The sequence below is a fragment of the Calliphora vicina genome, chromosome 5 (genome assembly GCF_958450345.1).
Source record: "Calliphora vicina chromosome 5, idCalVici1.1, whole genome shotgun sequence".
In the NCBI taxonomy this organism is placed as follows: domain Eukaryota; kingdom Metazoa; phylum Arthropoda; class Insecta; order Diptera; family Calliphoridae; genus Calliphora; species Calliphora vicina.
In genome coordinates this window covers 3,612,794-3,629,620 of record NC_088784.1, presented here as the reverse complement: position 1 = coordinate 3,629,620, position 16,827 = coordinate 3,612,794, and the positions used below count along the sequence as shown (strand labels likewise).

The following is a 16,827-nucleotide window of genomic DNA, read 5'->3' as shown; positions in this document are numbered from 1 at the left end:
ATAGTCGAAGTTTATGAAATGTCGAATTTTGTAATTATTTTTAATAAACTAGATATTTACAGTTGAAACAATTGTCGACTTTTCGACTTTCTTCGTTTTTTTAAAAGACGACATTCGATTTTTTTTAAATTTTTTTAAAAATCGACATTTGATAATTTATGAAAATTCAACTTTTCAACTTTAGTTGTATAAATGAAACCAAAAGTCGACTTTTCCACTTTTTTTCCAATTTTTGTATACGACTTTTTTACATTTTTGAATAGTAGACTCTTCAATTATTTTCGATAATAAATTCAACATTTCCATTTATTATATTTTGGATCTTTGGATTTTTATAAATTTTTGAATGGTCGACTTTTCCATTTGTACGATTTATTGAAAAGTCGACATTTCGACTTTTATTTTTTTTTTAAATTTTATGAATATTTCACTTTACAACTTTAGTTCTATAAATGAAACAAAAAAGTCGACTTTATTCTAAATTCTTGTATTTTTTTATATAAACGACTTTTTCACATTTTTGAATAGTCGACTATTCGAGTTTTGCTAATCTATGAAAATTCGATTTTTGTAATTATTTTTAATAAACTAGGGTATAATAGTTGAAATAAATATCGACTTTCTTAAATTTTTGAATAGTCGACCTTTCGACTTTTATATTTTTAAATAGTCGACTTTTCAACTTTTGCAAATTATTGTAAAGTTGACATTTCAAATCTTTTTTTGATAAACTAGGCTTCTATAGTTCAGACAAAAAGACATTCTTTGAGTTTTGAACAGTGGTCTTTTATTTATTTTTGAATAGACGACTTTTGTGAATTCAGGAAAAGTCGTATTTTCAAATTTCTTTCGGTAAACTATGGTTCGATAGTTGAGAGGAAAAGTCGAATTTCGACATTCTTTGATTTTTGGATAGTCGACATTTTAAATTTTAGAAAAACCAACTTTTCGAATTTCTTTGATTTTTTAAATAGTCGACCTTTCGACTTTAAAATTGTTTGACTTTGCGAATTTATAAAAAGTGATATTTTTCAATTTTATTTTGATAATAGTTGAAACATAAGTGGATTTTTCGGCTTACTTCGATTTTTGAAGAGTTGACCATTCGACTTTTTATCATATTTTAATGTAAAAAAGATATAGTTGCCCGTTTCATTGATAACAAAAACAAGACTTTTTAATGTTGGCTACTAAAATCTACATTTTTCAGTAAGTCGACTTTTTTGAAACGATTTCCGACCAAAAAATCGATTCAGAAAAAAGTCGATTAAGAGACTTTTTTCGATCAAAAAGTAGATTTTGAATTTTTTATAAAATACAGAATCGAATGCTATAATCTCGAATAAAAAATTACGATCACTTTTATTCTATATCGAATGCGCCAATTCGACCTCTGGTTTAAATAATCATACAAACGAACTTCCCTAATACGCTTAATCACAATTAATAAAACTGGAAGTAAACACTCTCAAATTTAAATACCGTTTCAACCGTTACCCTCCAAATTACATACAAAACAAACGATCCAAACATATATTGACCATTCATTATGTAGGGCATCCATACAAATTTATAAAAAAAAACTATATCCGCTCATTTACACAGTAAAATTTAATGGTCAATGTTTATTTTTAAATACAAAAAACTACATTTGCCTGATGAGTTTGAATATTTACTCTACACAACTTGCATACACTCACTACTCTTTCACTATTTATGTACAGTCTGAGGTATATTCGTATATACAATTAGATACACATGTACATAAATATGTCTGTTTATTTGTAGAGATATAGACACAGTGTTATAATTAAAGTTCATTGCATTTTTTTTAACGACGAAAATGAACACACAAAAAAAACAACAAAAAAAAAAGAGAAAGACTTTCTTTTCCAAATACAAATATTCAAGTTAAAATTTCAAGTTGTTAAGTTATGTATGTATATGAATAAATTACTGTATAATTTTGATAAATATCGGTTTGAATTAGATCCCATTATAGTTTCTTAGAAATTTTCAAAATATATTTCATTTAAATGTTCTGAAAATATGCATGTAAAGAAAATAATTTCAAGTTATAGAAATGTTAAATAATTTTAAATAAATTATCTATAAAAATATTTAAAATATTGTGTTCTAAAATGTCTAATATAAATATTAAAAGTTTGATGCATTATTAATAAAATATATATAAAATTGTTGAACTAATTTCCATTACTTTTTTCTAATACAGGATTTGAGCTAATAGGAAATTAAACAAAATGAGGTTAAATATTTCTAAATGAAATTTAAAAAGGTTAGGAATTTGAAAAATTAATGAATTGAAAAATATTCAAAAATGTAATTTTGAAAATCAATGAAAACAGAATAGTGTCAAATACCAATGAAATGTAAACGAATTTGAAAACTGAAGCAATTGAAAAATATTCAAATAATTCAGATAAATATCGGTCTGAATTAGACAACATAGTTTGTCAGCAATTTTCAAAATATATTTCATTTAAATGTTCTGAAAATATGCATTTAAAGAAAATAATTTCAAGTTATAGAAATGTTAATTAATTTTAAATAAATTATCTATAAAAATATTTAAAATATTGTGTTCTAAAATGTCTAATAAAAATATTAAAAGTTTGATGCATTATTAATAAAATATATATAAAAATTTTGAACTAATTTCCACTACTTTTTTCTAATACAGGATTTGAGCTAATAGAAATTAAACAAAATGAGGTTAAATATTTCTAAATGAAATTTAAAAAGGGTAGGAATTGAAAAATATTCAAAAATGTAATTTTGAAAATCAATGAAAACAGAATAGTGTCAAATACCAATGAAATGGAAACGAATTTGAAAACTGAAGCAATTGAAAAATATTCAAATAATTTGAAAAATCTAAGAAAACTAACAAGTGCAAAATTTTCAATGAAACAGTGCTCTAAATCGAAGCTTTATTTATAGAAAAGATAGTTAGTTAGATAGATATACTTACATTTAGAACTGTCTGCGTGTATTTCAAATAAGAAAATTATTAGCAAAAAGTCGAAAATGTTAAAAATAAATTGTATACTTATAAATATTAAATTGAATTTAGTGGATATTTTCAAAAAAATTTCAGTACAAAATGTTGAAAATGTGGTGGGTATTGATTAAAATTTGTGTTACGCGAAAGGGAAGGGGGCCATGTGGAGAGAAGCAATGTCTAAATAATGAATATTTATGTATATATTGTGTTGTTTTATTATTGTTATAAATTCAAAAAGTCAAATGACGTAATTTTGAACGGTTTATGACAAAGAGAAAACAAAAAAAAGTTCCAAGCGAATTCATTCTAGGAATTTTATAGAAACAAATATAATAAGGATTAATATTTTTTGCAAACCATTTCCCTAATAATATTCTTTATTAATTTACTTATATTTCATTTGTTTAAATTTCCAAGCACGTTTATTGTTTTTTTTTATTTTTGCCATTTCCCTCCGCTACTTAAACGAAATTTTTATTTTGTTTTAATGTTTGGCTAAATTTAGTTAGTGACCACTTTACGTGCTGGCATTTCTAGTGTTTTCTAAATTTAGAGTGAAAAATATAAAATAAAATTAAAGAAATAAAACACAATATTGTGATATTTTTTTCTATTTCTTCTCTCTACTTTATTGCTGCTTAAGTGCAAATGAAAGAAAACTTATTTGAGTTGGTGTTGTTTTGGCTGTTGCGTATTTTTTTCTTTCATTATAATGGAAAATGAGTTTGATTAAAGTGTACAAAAATCACAGCAGGAAATTGAAATTCGAAATAGAAAAATCATAAAAAAAATAATTTCAAATAATCATGAAATTTACCTACATTTACTACACACATAAAACGAAAATAAACACATGTCTGAATTTAAAGAATTTATAGAGAAAAACTTCAATTAAGAAATTTCTAAAATATTTAAATTATTAAGTATAAACAAAAACAGCTATAAACAATTAAAATTAATTAAATAGAATCTTAGAAATTTAAAAAAAACTTTATGAACAGAAAATATTTAGAAAATGTTTTTGAAATTAATATTTTGAAATTTGTTTAATTTATTTTAAAATTTAAGTTATTTAAATAAGGCGTATTTTTTATTTCCGGGGTAGTGCTATTTACACAAGAATATTTTAAAAAATACATACATTGGTATGTACATGAATATTCAGATGAGTCATGAACAAACATGCATGCATGAAACTTATTTATTTAATATTCAAACCCATGAATTTATTTATATGTATTCATACTTTTATGAGAATAGCAAATATTCCAAAGTTTGACCTTTGACCTCATTGTTGTATTATGTATTAAATTTATTCTTTATAAATAATATTATGAAATTAGCCACCGCAAATATAAAAATATGGAACAAACAATTGCCAAAAATTAAGTTTTCCTGAAAATACTCGTATTTACAATTTTTTTTTATTCATTCAGTTACAGAATCCTAGCCAATAGGCCATAATCGCTTCCAATTAAACTACTCACAAAAATTTGTTCATACATTATGAATAGAATCAGCACTATTCGAGAAAACAAACTTAATGGAATCATTTACTTTTTTTTGGCAAAGGGCAGACATGGATCCAGGTCAACCATTTGGAAGGAGGGGTGTGGAAATAAGGCAAAATGTATTATCTCTCGTTTTATCGGTTTGGATCCGTTTGTAATTCCTAAATTTTTCATTTGCTACCCCATAAAGTATATATATTCTGGATAGTTATAGACAGCGGAGTCGATATAACCATGTCATTCTGTCCGTCTGTATGTTGAAATCAAGTTTTCGTAGCCCCAAATAACTTAAATACACGTATATCCGCTATAGACCCGGTTCGGTTGCTATTTAAAATCGAGAAGATCGGACCTCAAATAACCGAGATATAAGCAAAAATGCAGGAGTACCTCAATTTTTGACCTATTTTTATCTATATAGACAATATGGATATCTAATGATAGATATTTCGAAGTCCTTGTCAATGACGTATATAACACCATAGTAATACCGATGGGTCAAAATCGGAAACAGGAATTTTTAACCCGATTTTTTTTTAAACAAAAAAAAAATTTTTACCATTAAATTTTGTTTCAACCATATTTTTTACACTAATAAAAATATTCAGCAAAAAATTGTTTTTCAAAAAAAAAATTTTTTTTCACCAAAAAAATATTTTCAATCTGAAAGTATACTTCTTCACTATAGTGAAGAATATATAAGATTCGACACAGCCGAATATAGCTTTCTTACTTGTTTTTTTTTTTAATCTAACAAAACAATTATTTCAAGATGAAAGAGAAGGATATCTAGAGAGCAGGAAACTGACAAAAATAGTTCCGTAATTCATTCCTCGGGAATAGGAACTAGTTCTAAATAGTTATAACAGCACTTTAAAATGGTGTTCCAGGAGGGGAACATTAACACCCTTTTAGACACTTTGTGACCGGTCACTGAACTAACATAAGTGAACTCTTTGGTTTTAGGATATTTTAAATTAATTGATTTTCTTTTATAAATAAATTGCAAGCAGAAATCACAAAAATCTTAATTCAGATTTAAAAATTTCAGCAATTCATTTCATAAAACAATTCAAACCAAAACTAATTTTTTAGCTTCATTCAGATACATAGTTGTTTTAATAGAATTCATTCCTTGTTGAATTAATTTATAATGGAATTAATTCATATAAAATTCTTTCAACTTTTGAATTATAAAATGTTTGTTTATTCAAATCTAATCTTAATTGAATGCAAATATTTGTTCTTCCTATATTTGAGGTCCGCTTAAAGAGAACATTTATTTTCAGAAATTGTTATGCAGTTTTTTTCTCTGTTTTCAGCTATTAATAGTGATTTTTGTTTATTATTTGAACATTTTTATGAACTTTATTGGCAAATAACCAATTATTTTCGCTCCCAGATGGCTACAACTGCCGACCACTGGTTTAAAACGATAAAAACTTCTCACTGGGATAAGAAAAAACGGAGATTAATGCCCGTAATTTCAACAAATAGATATCTACGGTGTAAATTACCCAGCAGATAAATTTCAAATCAATATCTTCGGGTCAAAATTACCAAATATTTTTACTCCATAAGTAACTAAGCACTGATCGATTTCTATTTATTGAAATTACGGGCATAAGTCGCTTATCAAGATATATTAGATATTATTCAAGAAAATCGCCAGTGTTGATGTGAAAAATATTGAAAATTGTTAATGAATGTTTGCGCAAACAATAAAACTATGCAATTTTGATGGAAAATCCTTAAAATTTCCCAAAAATATCAGCATTATCTTAATTTTTATTTTAAAAATTTTGAAATTTCAAAATTCTAATTTAAGATTTTCATTTAAAACAAGTAAGAGTTTTATATTGGTAAGTTAGAAAAAAGATTTTCATATATTTTGTTGCAAAACTTTTAAACAATTCAACATATTTTAACAAATTTCAGTTTTCTATGTAATTTTTAAAAATTTTTTGCCCATTTTTAATGACAAGCTGGTCCTTCCTTCTAGCCTCTAATAGCTAGATCATTTTATAATGACTTTGAATATATTTACTTTTCAGGGTCTACAAAAAAAACTTCGAATTTAATTACATTTTCAATATTAAGAAACAAAAAGACGAAAAGTAGACTTTTTGTTGAAAATATGTAGTCAGTCATGCTGACAATGTGCTGGTTTTGTAGAGTTGTAATTTCTTCAGATGATCATAAGAGAAAAATCTACACTCCCCTGGGGTTTTTTATAAAAAATCAGGTGGAAAGATTTATTTTGGAGTACAGTGAATGTCACTTAAAATCGTACACTATCGTAGTCAAATTTTATTCATTAGTTTTAGAAAGTTGACGTTTTGGAAATATTTTAAAATGCTATTTTTATATTGTGTGTGCTATTACCTATCAGAAAATTGGGTATAATTTTAATTGCCCTTATCCACAAATAAAAAAATTGGGTAAGACTGTCAGTGCCCAGAATATCAACGCTTCATTTAAAATCCTAAAGGCACTAAAAAATAGCAAATGATACCCTACAAAGTATTAGGATTATTTAATATTAACATTTTTTTTAATTTTTAAAGTTTTAATTATAATTTAATATAATTGTACGAATTTAAGTGAAATATGAATTTTGTGATGTTCTTTAATTTTCATCAATATTTTTTTAACGAATTGAGGTTTTGTTAACTTTTTTGTTGAAATACATACTTTTTGTTCCAATTAATAAAATGACTTTTAATTTTTTATATAATCACCTATTATTGCCTGTATAATTTCATAATATTTAAAAAAAAATATGTTGTACGATTTTGAGTGACACTCACTGTATCTCGATAATGATAATTAGTCGGTCAGTACTATTGACAATGTGCTGGTTTTCTAGTGTTGACATTTATTCAGATGAACATAAGAGAAAAACTTTTTTAGTTAAGAAAATCTGGCCAAAAGTCAGCAAAATTAATAAATATCTACCTATTTAAAACTCATTTTTTTAAACACTGATCCATTCCATATTGTGTTAAAAAGTTTAGAAAATCTTTTTAATGCATGTTATTGGAAATAAAATAAAAAAAACTTAAAAAAACTGGACCTCAAGCTTAATTAATTACATTTAAAGTTTCATAAAATCTCACAACTACTTTTTTCAAACTTTTCCTTAAAAAAAATCCGCCTTCTTAAAGCCCTCATTATTAAACATCATTTTAAAGTTGTATCTCTTCTGATGAAACCAATTAAGACCAAAAACAAAGTGTATAATAAAATCGTAACAAAAACAACACCAACAATAACAAAATAAACATAAATTCCTTAAGAATTAATAATTTTTATTGTTGCTGTATTTTCATCTAAAACAAAAAAAAACAACAAAAAAGGGTGTGTTCGTACAATAGAAAATGAAAAATAACAACAAAAATAATATAAATTTTAAACGCACACACATTTTCACTTACATTTACATAAACACACACTCACTCACTGACTCTCTTACACCCAGCAAGAAATTATAATAACAACAAAAACTATAGCAGAGTTGGGTTAGTGAGTAGTAAGTAGTACATTACAATTGAGTCACAAACTGAACTGACAGATTGAAGGATTTTAACCTCAAAATTAGATTAGTGGGAGATTTTTGGGATTTTCTTTAAAGGAATTTAGTTAGAAAATGTGGGAGTTTTTAAATTTCGTTAGTTTTCATATTCTTATCAATATGCCTTGATTCTTATGATATTTTGGCGAAGTTTAGCATTGAAAAGATTATTGGAATTTAAAAAAAAATTGTTTTTTTTAGCAACTATCTAAAAACATTAAACAAATATTTCCAATTATATTTTTCTATAATTTTTTTTTAAAATCAACGATTTTTCAAAATGATTAATATGATAATTCTGATATTTTCCTAAAATTTCTGTTGACTTTTTCTCAAATCATTGTTCACAAATAAAATATAATTTAAAATTCCTTCAAGTAGAGTGCACATGTACTTGAAACTTGCTGTCTATACCACTAACCCATCTCTGTTGAGTGTGTGGTGCATTTAAGAAACTGAATTTTTTTTTTTTTTGTTTAAGGGGGTGAGTTTTTAATTTAAGTGGGCAGTAAAGAGGGTATATTGTATAGAAACAGCAATAAAAACTTAAAATTCCATTAAATTAAAAAACAAATAAACAATATGATGCATGCTGCTACTGTTTGGCTGTCTGCCCGCCCGTATCTAGTCGACTGAATGTGTGTGAAAAAGAGATGCGTCCATATGTTAAACCTCAAATACCGCAGAAAAATATGGAAACCAAATAAATTTTAAAACATCATCAATCCATTTACTTTACTGTGTGCATATGTTAAGAAAATGAGAAGAAGCAGAGAAAGATAAAGATGAAAACTTGAAAATATAAAAAAAAACTCATAAATAAAGACCACCGCTTAGAAAATTTCCAATAGGATTGAACAACAAATTGTATTTTGATTAACATTGTAAATGTATTATTACAAAATATGTTTTCAAATACATTATGGATTCCGGAACTTTTCCTAATGCTGGTGGCGCATCACATATAGAATAGAGAATTTTGTAACCCAGTATTTTCAAATAGCGATTTGTTTTTAACATCCCTAATTCATTTAGAACAAAAGAGACATATGGAGCCGCATCAAGGGCTGGGTCCCCAGAAGTTCACATACAGTATAGACAATTTTGTAAACCAGTATTTTCAAACATCGATTTGTATTAGCATCCCTAATTCATTTAGTACACAAGAGACATATGGAGCCGCATCAAGGGGTGGGTCCCCCAAATTTCACATACAGAATAGACAAGTTTGTAACCCAGTATTTTCAAACATCGATTTGTATTAACATCCCTAATTCATTTAAAAGAAAAGAGACATATGGTTCCGTATTACGGGCTGGGTCACCAAAATTTCTCAAACTGAATTGAAAATATGAAAATTTTTGGAAACTGCTTTCAAATTCTAATCTTTGGAACCCAATTCTTCCCTAAAACATTATAAACAAATCACTAAACTGTTAAGAAATAAAAAAATAAACCCCGGAATTCGAATACTCCTGCCAATCCAATTTTTTTAATAATAAAAAAAGTTTGAGATGATGATTAATTGTGTTTGAGGTTGGGGATTATGGCAGAGCGAGCGAATGATGGCTGATATGGCTCCATATTTCTTGGTGTTGGTGATACATACAATAAAATAATGAAATATAAAATAGAATTCTATTTCAAACTGTTGATGACATAATGCTTTTTAGTGGTAACAATATAAGGGGGAGGAAAGAGCTGAGGCAGGCAATAAGGAAGGAAGTAAATCCTTGTAAAGTTGTTGGCTACAACAATGAAAATAATAATAAGGTTATTGTACAGTGCTATTTATACTATATATTTACAACATACTAAAGTATGACTGTTGTATTATATTATAGTATTTTATAAATAAGAATAAAGTGTTGTATTGAAAGGACTGAGTGACTCTGATGACTAATGCCAAAAAGGCGAATTGAAAATCAATAAATTATAATGAAATTCTGTTTGTTTTTTTTTTTCAGATGAAATCATACCAATATTTAATGTATGACATATATTTTTTTTCACTTATGAAATTATAATCGAATTTTTTTAATATGATTAATAAAAACAAATTTTAAAGAATTTACCTGTGAAAGAGCTGAACATGTTTAATAAATTTGTTGTTGTTTTTTTTGTATTACAAAAGTAGAATTTAAAATTTGATTTTCCAAATGCTTTGTTTTGTTTAAATTTTTTTTTATTATTTGGTTATACCACGTTTTTAATTTATGTTTCTTTTAAATAATTATGTTAATTTTGTTTAAATTAATTTAAAATTTTATTTAATATTTTAAAAATTTTATTTTCAAATCCACGACGCACAACCGTTCTCAACGTAAACACGTATAACATTGAAATAAATCTTCAAATTTTACGTTAGTAAAGTCCTCTCTAACAAAAAATGAGTTACTTTACAAGTGATGAGTACAAACTGCATAAAAATGTGTGCTATTGAGTTTTTTCTCTCTTTTGCCTAATTCATACCACATTTCCACACAAACCAAAATATTTCTTATGTGAATTGTTCAAACCAAAGTGCGCAACCAAACCAATGTATTTCACATTTCATCAAACCATCAGGCAGTTTGTCAAACCAACAACTAGCAACTCAAACAGTTGCTACCGCAACTGAGAAAATCCACTCAAACACTTGTTGACATTGTGAGTCAGGGATGAAAATGTTGATACAGTTATACAAAAATACCAACAATGTTCAGTGTTTTATTTAAAAATACTCAGAACAATTTCCAGTTGGACATAAGCATGTCCGTTCATGTCGCACAGTGGGGGAAATGAAAAAGAAGGGGAAATAAATCTGTAACTTTTAAAACAATAGTCTGATTTTAATAAAATTTCCCACGACTATAGAGGAGGTGTAGCTGGGTTTATGTTTTGAATTTTGACTTCAAATACTAAAGTGGGGCGGAGCCTTAAGTCCCCAATGTGGGATATCTGGGGTATATGAAAAATTAAAAATGACGCCACATTTTTGTTCTCAATCCGATTTGTGAGATTTTTACATATGCAGAATCTACAAAAAGAGAGCTACAAAAAAAGAGCTACATTATGAGATATTCACATTTGAAAATTAAAATTCCAGGTTTTTACCTACCTTTGTCTGGGTTTTTGTTATTAGCGGATCCAAATCCCTCGCACTTTTTTTCCAAATTGCCTGTATAACAGTTTTTTCATTTCTAATTTAGTGTATAATAGTTTTTTCAACAAAAAATTATTATATAACATTTTTTTAAAGGAAATTATTAATATAACAGTTTTTCTATAGAAAATTATCTTTATAACAGCTTTGATCTATGAAAAATTTTCTGTATAAAAGTTTTTTTTATAGAAAATTGTCTGTATAACAGTTTCTTCGAAGGAAACTAGCACGTTTAATAGTTTCTTCCATAGAAAATTTTCTGTATAACAGTTTTTTCTATTTATAATTGAAAGTGCTCAACATGTTTAATAAATTTATTGTTTTTTTTGTATTAGAAAAGTACAATTTGAAATCTAAATTTGAATTTCCAAATGCTTTACATATTTAATAGTTTCTTCCATAGAAAATTTTTATTTCGCAGTTTTTTCTGTTTATAACTTTGCGTAAACAGTTTCTTCTTTAGTTGATTTTCCATCCCTGATGAAGCCAAACATTACTAGTCTTTTTGTTAGTTTTCTGTGAAAAAAACTGAAATTACGAAATAATTGAAACTGATTTGCTGGGTTATTATCTTCCTAAACAACTAAATGCACTCAAGAGCAGAATAATTAATCACTCATTCTCACTAACTAACATAGACTGACTTTCCCTCAATAGTTTTATACTTAAACTGCCTTATCTACTTTATAAAATATTTCATAGGCATACTTTAAGGAGGTTTAAATATTTAGGTTTTATTTTTAAGATACATTTTAAAAAATGCATTAGAAACTGATTGATATTGTTTAATTAACAATGAAAATAAATAATAATGTGTCACTGGTGTGTTCAATTGTAATTTGAAGTTGACTTTAAATTGCGCAGTTTCAAAATTATACAAAATTAAATATGTACTCATAATAATAACAAACAGTTTCTTGCACAGACATTAAACGGACTTAAACTATTAAATTGGCATTTAGGAATTTAAATAAAGACAATTTTTTATAAAATAAAGAAAAAATAGTTGTTTATAACATTATTTGTTGTGCTACATATTTATTTTTCTTTTAAATAAACCTCCTAAAAGTATGCTAAAATATATGTACTGAATGTAGATAAGACAGTTCATGCAGGGTTTAAATTTTTAAAATACTGGTAAATAAATCGTAATAGTTGTTTGTAAAGATAAACTAAACTTTGTAGACATTTAAAATTGTGGCAGTTATTACTGATTTTATTAAATAAAACTGATAAAATGTAAATGTTGCCATATATAGACGTAAATTAAAATCAAAAATTGTTTATGCTAACTTTAATAAATAAGTCGAATATGTTTATTTTTTAGGCATAGAAAAATACATTATTTGGGAAAATTTTAAATTCTCCATTAAGTGATTTTGAATTACTTGACACAATAGTCCTTTCGTTGCTGCCTTATAACGGCCTCCAACTTTAAACATCGTTCTCTCAAACTGCCATTTTCCTTTTGCAATATGTCGATGGTGGCATCCTTTTTCTCAATGGCCTGTTGAACTCTGAAATTTATAGATTATTACATAACTACTGAGAATATATTTATTTTTATTTAAAAATTAACCTTTTATGAATCTTTTGTATTTCTTGATCTCGTTCTTGTTTCAAGGACTGCACTTCATTTTGTATATCCGAACGAAGATTTTCTCGCAATTGATCACGTTCGTTAACAAATTCAGAGCACATCTAAAAACAACAATTATTAATAATTTATATACCAAAATAAAATAAACAAATCCCTTCTTACAAACCCACCTTCTTACTATGATCCAGCTCTATTTGCAATTGTTTAATTTCGGCCTGTAAATTTCTTGCTTGGGCATCAGACTCAGCCAATTTGCTTCTTGTTTCCGCATATTTTTCTCTTACAGATTTTTCCACACACTCCAGCTCCTGCAAATCCTTGTCATATTTCTCCCTCAAACGGCTTTAATAAAATCATGTTACAATCCCAAAATCTCCCAATAATTTGATATCAAATATTTACCTTATTTTATTTTCAAACTCCTCATTATTTTTGACCGCCTCTGCATCCATTCTTTGGACAATTGCATCAATTTGTCGATCTCTCTCACTGCGATAGTGTTGGCGTATGGCATTCTCTTTTTCCACCTGCTGGACTTTACATTTGTTTTCGTATTCAGTTTTCCACATTTCAAAATCGGCCTCATATTGTTTTTCCATGGTATTTAAACGATTAAGGAACTTTTCTTCTTGTTTCGACATTTTTTCCTGTAGTTCTGAAATGGCCTGCTCCATTTCCGTATCTTTTTCTTGTTGCCATTCGACACGCTTTGTTTGTAGTTCTTGTTCTTTGGACTTTAATTCACTTTGCAAACGCTGCTTTTCTCCATGATGATCTTCTATTAACTTTTGCTTTTGTTCGTCAAAAGAATTTCGTTCTTCTTCCAGTTGACGCTCAAATCTAGGAAAATAAATAACTTTACCGTATAGATACCATGTTTCAAATGATATCTCTTACCTTTCTCTTATAGCATTTCTTTCTTTACTTATTATAGATTCCCGATCTTGAGCACAAGACTCTCTTATGCTTTTTTCAATCTGTTCATGTTTCAAACGGTCTTCTTCCAAAGCATCCAGCAATTGTTGCTGATGGGCTCTTTTTAATTCGGTGATTTCTTTTTGATGATTACAATTCATTTTATTGATTTCCGTCTCCAAACCTTTAACCGTAAGTTCCTAAAAATTTTAAATTGGTATTATATATAATCCAAATATTTGTTTGATTTTAACTCACCTTAATTTTCTTGGTATTCTCTCTCACCCATCTTTCTCGACGTATTTTCTCTCCCGCCATGGTGTTTTCTTTAACACGTGTTACTTCTGTTTCCAATTTGTGTTCCCACGCTTGATTTTGACTCTCCAAGCGCCTGGTAAGAGCAGCCACTTTTTCACACAGCGATCCTTTGTCTTTTAACAATTGCTCTATGAAACCCTGATGCCTTTTGACTATGGCCTCATAGTGTTTCTTTTGTTCTTTCATACGATTGGCGGCATTGGTTTTCTCAGATCTAATGCTTTTTTGTTTTTCGGTGCGCACTTTCATGATATGTTCTTTGGACAGGTGTACAGCATTAGCCAGTTCATTGGCCCTCAAACTGAGAGCTATAACACGGCGAGCTAACTGATGGTTAGGCAGCATTAATAAATCGGAAAGCCTTTTAAAAGAGAATTAAAAATTAAACCTAAAGAAAGAATTGTTTGACAAAGAAAACTAACTTGGGTACATCCTCTGCTATATCTGGTTCTACCACAAATTCCACTTCGCTGCGATTGGTGTCTGGCATGGAACGTCTGGTTTCCATTAAAGTTTTCTCACAACTATCCTCCACATTATCCAAATAGCTTAAAATATCTTTATATTTATCCGGAGATTCTTTTGATTTAGAAGTTTCTGGTGGACTATGAGGTGTTCCAGTACTGGGTGTGGTACTCAATTTTAAATTCATTTCCGAATTAACACGTTCGGCTAAATTGTCTAATAAAATTTTAAGAAATATTTTTAAATTTGTAAAGAAATACTAGTAATGTTTACTTACCCTTCTTTTTGTCCTCCTCTATTTCTTTAATCACCGATACTATCTCATCGTATGTTGAATCATCTTGTGATTGATCCATAGATTTTTCATCTTCCTCATCATCATCATCCTCCTCCTCTTCGGGATCTAGAGCCGACATGGCTTCCAGTGTTTCTTGGGTGAATTTTTCAAATGACTCTTCTAAAGCGGCATGATCATTTAGTGCAGACTTTGTGCTTATGGCTTGAGAGGATTGCTCATGCATAGACATCCAAGTGTCAATTTTATCAATATTGAATTCATGCAAATTGGAATCTTCTCTTAAATTACCAAAACTTTTGGCTTTTTTAATGTTATTTTGCGTTAAGGGCGCTATGGAAGGTGTTTTGGGATTTGGCTTGGACAACGAGTTATTATTGCCTGTGGTTGAAGATTTTTTCGCTTCTGGTTTGTTATTATTGTTTTCCTTCTTCTTAATAATGGCAGATGTGGAGGCGGCCACTTTTAAGTAATTGTTAATGACCGTATCACTTGAGCTCTTTTTTGTGGGACTTTCCAATTGATTTTCCATTTTAAGAAAATCTTTTTTAGCCACTTCTGATTTGTAGTTGGAATTGATAGTTTTGTGTTCGGCTAAATTATTTGGCTTCTCTATGACATCGGGCGGCGTTTGTGTAGGATTCGAATACTTGGACAGATAAGAAGGCAATTCAAAATTGTTTAAATTCGAGTTAGAGGAAGATTTTGGTTTATTTTCTTCAAGAAGATTTTTTACTACTGAATTTTCCAGCTGTTCACCTATGGCATTTTTATAGTCTCGTATAACTTGAGACTCCTCTGGTTCTGCTATGTCCAAAGAGATTTTATTAGTTTTTTGAATTGTTTTTGGTGTGTTAGTATCATTACTTGTTGCCATTTCTGGGTCTACTTCAGGAAGTTTATCAAAAGGTTCCATTAGATACTTGCAAGTAGATGAGTCACAATAACATTTAGGACTGGGGGATTCTTGTATGGAGCCAGAAGATGATGATCTGGTACTGCAAGAACAATTTTCCGAAGGACACTTGGGATATTCAAAAGTCTCAGCTAAAACTTCTTCACCATTGGCGGAAGAACCGAAGTGTACAGACTTTTTTAAACTTAAAGAAGACAATTCCTTGTGCAGAGTTGGAGCAGCCACTTCTGTTTTTGTTTTAAACGAATAATCTATGGGATTTATAGGCCCTGGTGCAGATATATCTTCTGATTTTGTTATAGAAGAGTTTTGTAACACATAAGTATTTAAATTTTCATAATCACTAGAATCATTGTCATCACTTTGCAGCTGCAGAGTGGAGGGTTTTGAAAACGATACTCTACCCGGAAGATCTGGTTTAGATGATGCTGTACGATAGCTATAGTATTCCTCTCGATTTACTTTGTCTTTGGCACCCTGTAGCATAGAGTAAGAGGTAGCTGATGAAATTTTTCTAGTTGGATTTCTTATCGTGCTCATATATTTTTCGTTATTCACCGGTTTATGCAATGAATTATAACTGCCACTTTTCCTAGAAGAACTCAATTCAGATGCATCTCCCTCACTATTATTTGTAGAATCCTTACACAACCACGACCTTTTAATAGGTTCATCCAATAATAATTTCAACAGATTTGAGGAAGACACAGATTGAAACTTTTTCTGTTGCCTTTTGCTCAAATTCAAATTAGAAAAATCAGAATCCTGTGTACTGTAAGAACCACATGGGCTTGCGAAATTTCTACCAAATTTAGGATCCGCCGATTGAGGCCTTAAGTGCAAAGATGTTAAGGAACGTCTTTCGAAAAAACTAGCCGATCTAGGTCTAGAATAACAGCGTGTTGTGGGCTTTAAAAGATTTGTTTGTGATGAGTACTTGGGTTTAGGCTTTTGTCGTGTAACCAAATTTATCTTGAAAAAAAAAGAAAAAATAAATAAAATAAAAAAAAGGCGTTATGTGTCACCATCAACTCACCTGCGAGCCCTTTAAACTTAAATCCAT

The 16,827-nt window shown here is 28.4% G+C and overlaps 2 protein-coding genes across 2 annotated transcripts in view; both read right to left on the bottom strand.

Moving 5' to 3' along the window:
- The window catches only part of LOC135961692 (uncharacterized), a 32,244-nt gene extending 21,825 nt beyond the window's left edge, over positions 1–10,419 (bottom strand). Inside the window, exon 1 of the mRNA XM_065513233.1 lies at positions 10,186–10,419. Within this exon, the coding sequence (XP_065369305.1) occupies positions 10,186–10,204 (19 nt within the window). The 5' untranslated portion in view covers positions 10,205–10,419. The remainder of the gene's footprint in view (positions 1–10,185) is intronic.
- A 2,147-nt stretch (positions 10,420–12,566) lies between these two features.
- dila (dilatory) lies at positions 12,567–16,827 on the bottom strand. Its single transcript, XM_065510869.1, has 9 exons — positions 16,801–16,827; positions 14,831–16,736; positions 14,511–14,769; positions 14,029–14,449; positions 13,753–13,970; positions 13,258–13,695; positions 13,026–13,197; positions 12,835–12,956; positions 12,567–12,772 (listed from the first exon to the last, which is right to left on the bottom strand). Exons 1-9 carry the CDS (start codon positions 16,825–16,827, stop codon positions 12,640–12,642), a joined length of 3,696 nt encoding a protein of 1,231 aa, XP_065366941.1. The 3' UTR covers positions 12,567–12,639.

Excerpts from the sequence above, each read along its gene's own strand:
- dila (XM_065510869.1), bottom strand. The coding sequence starts at position 16,827 with ATGGATTTAAGTTTAAAGGGCTCGCAG. Across the intron at positions 13,198-13,257 it reads GAGTTTGAAAATAAAATAAG|CCGTTTGAGGGAGAAATATG; the intron begins GTAAATATTTGA and ends ATTTTATTAAAG. Across the intron at positions 12,773-12,834 it reads ATACAAAAGATTCATAAAAG|AGTTCAACAGGCCATTGAGA; the intron begins GTTAATTTTTAA and ends TATAAATTTCAG.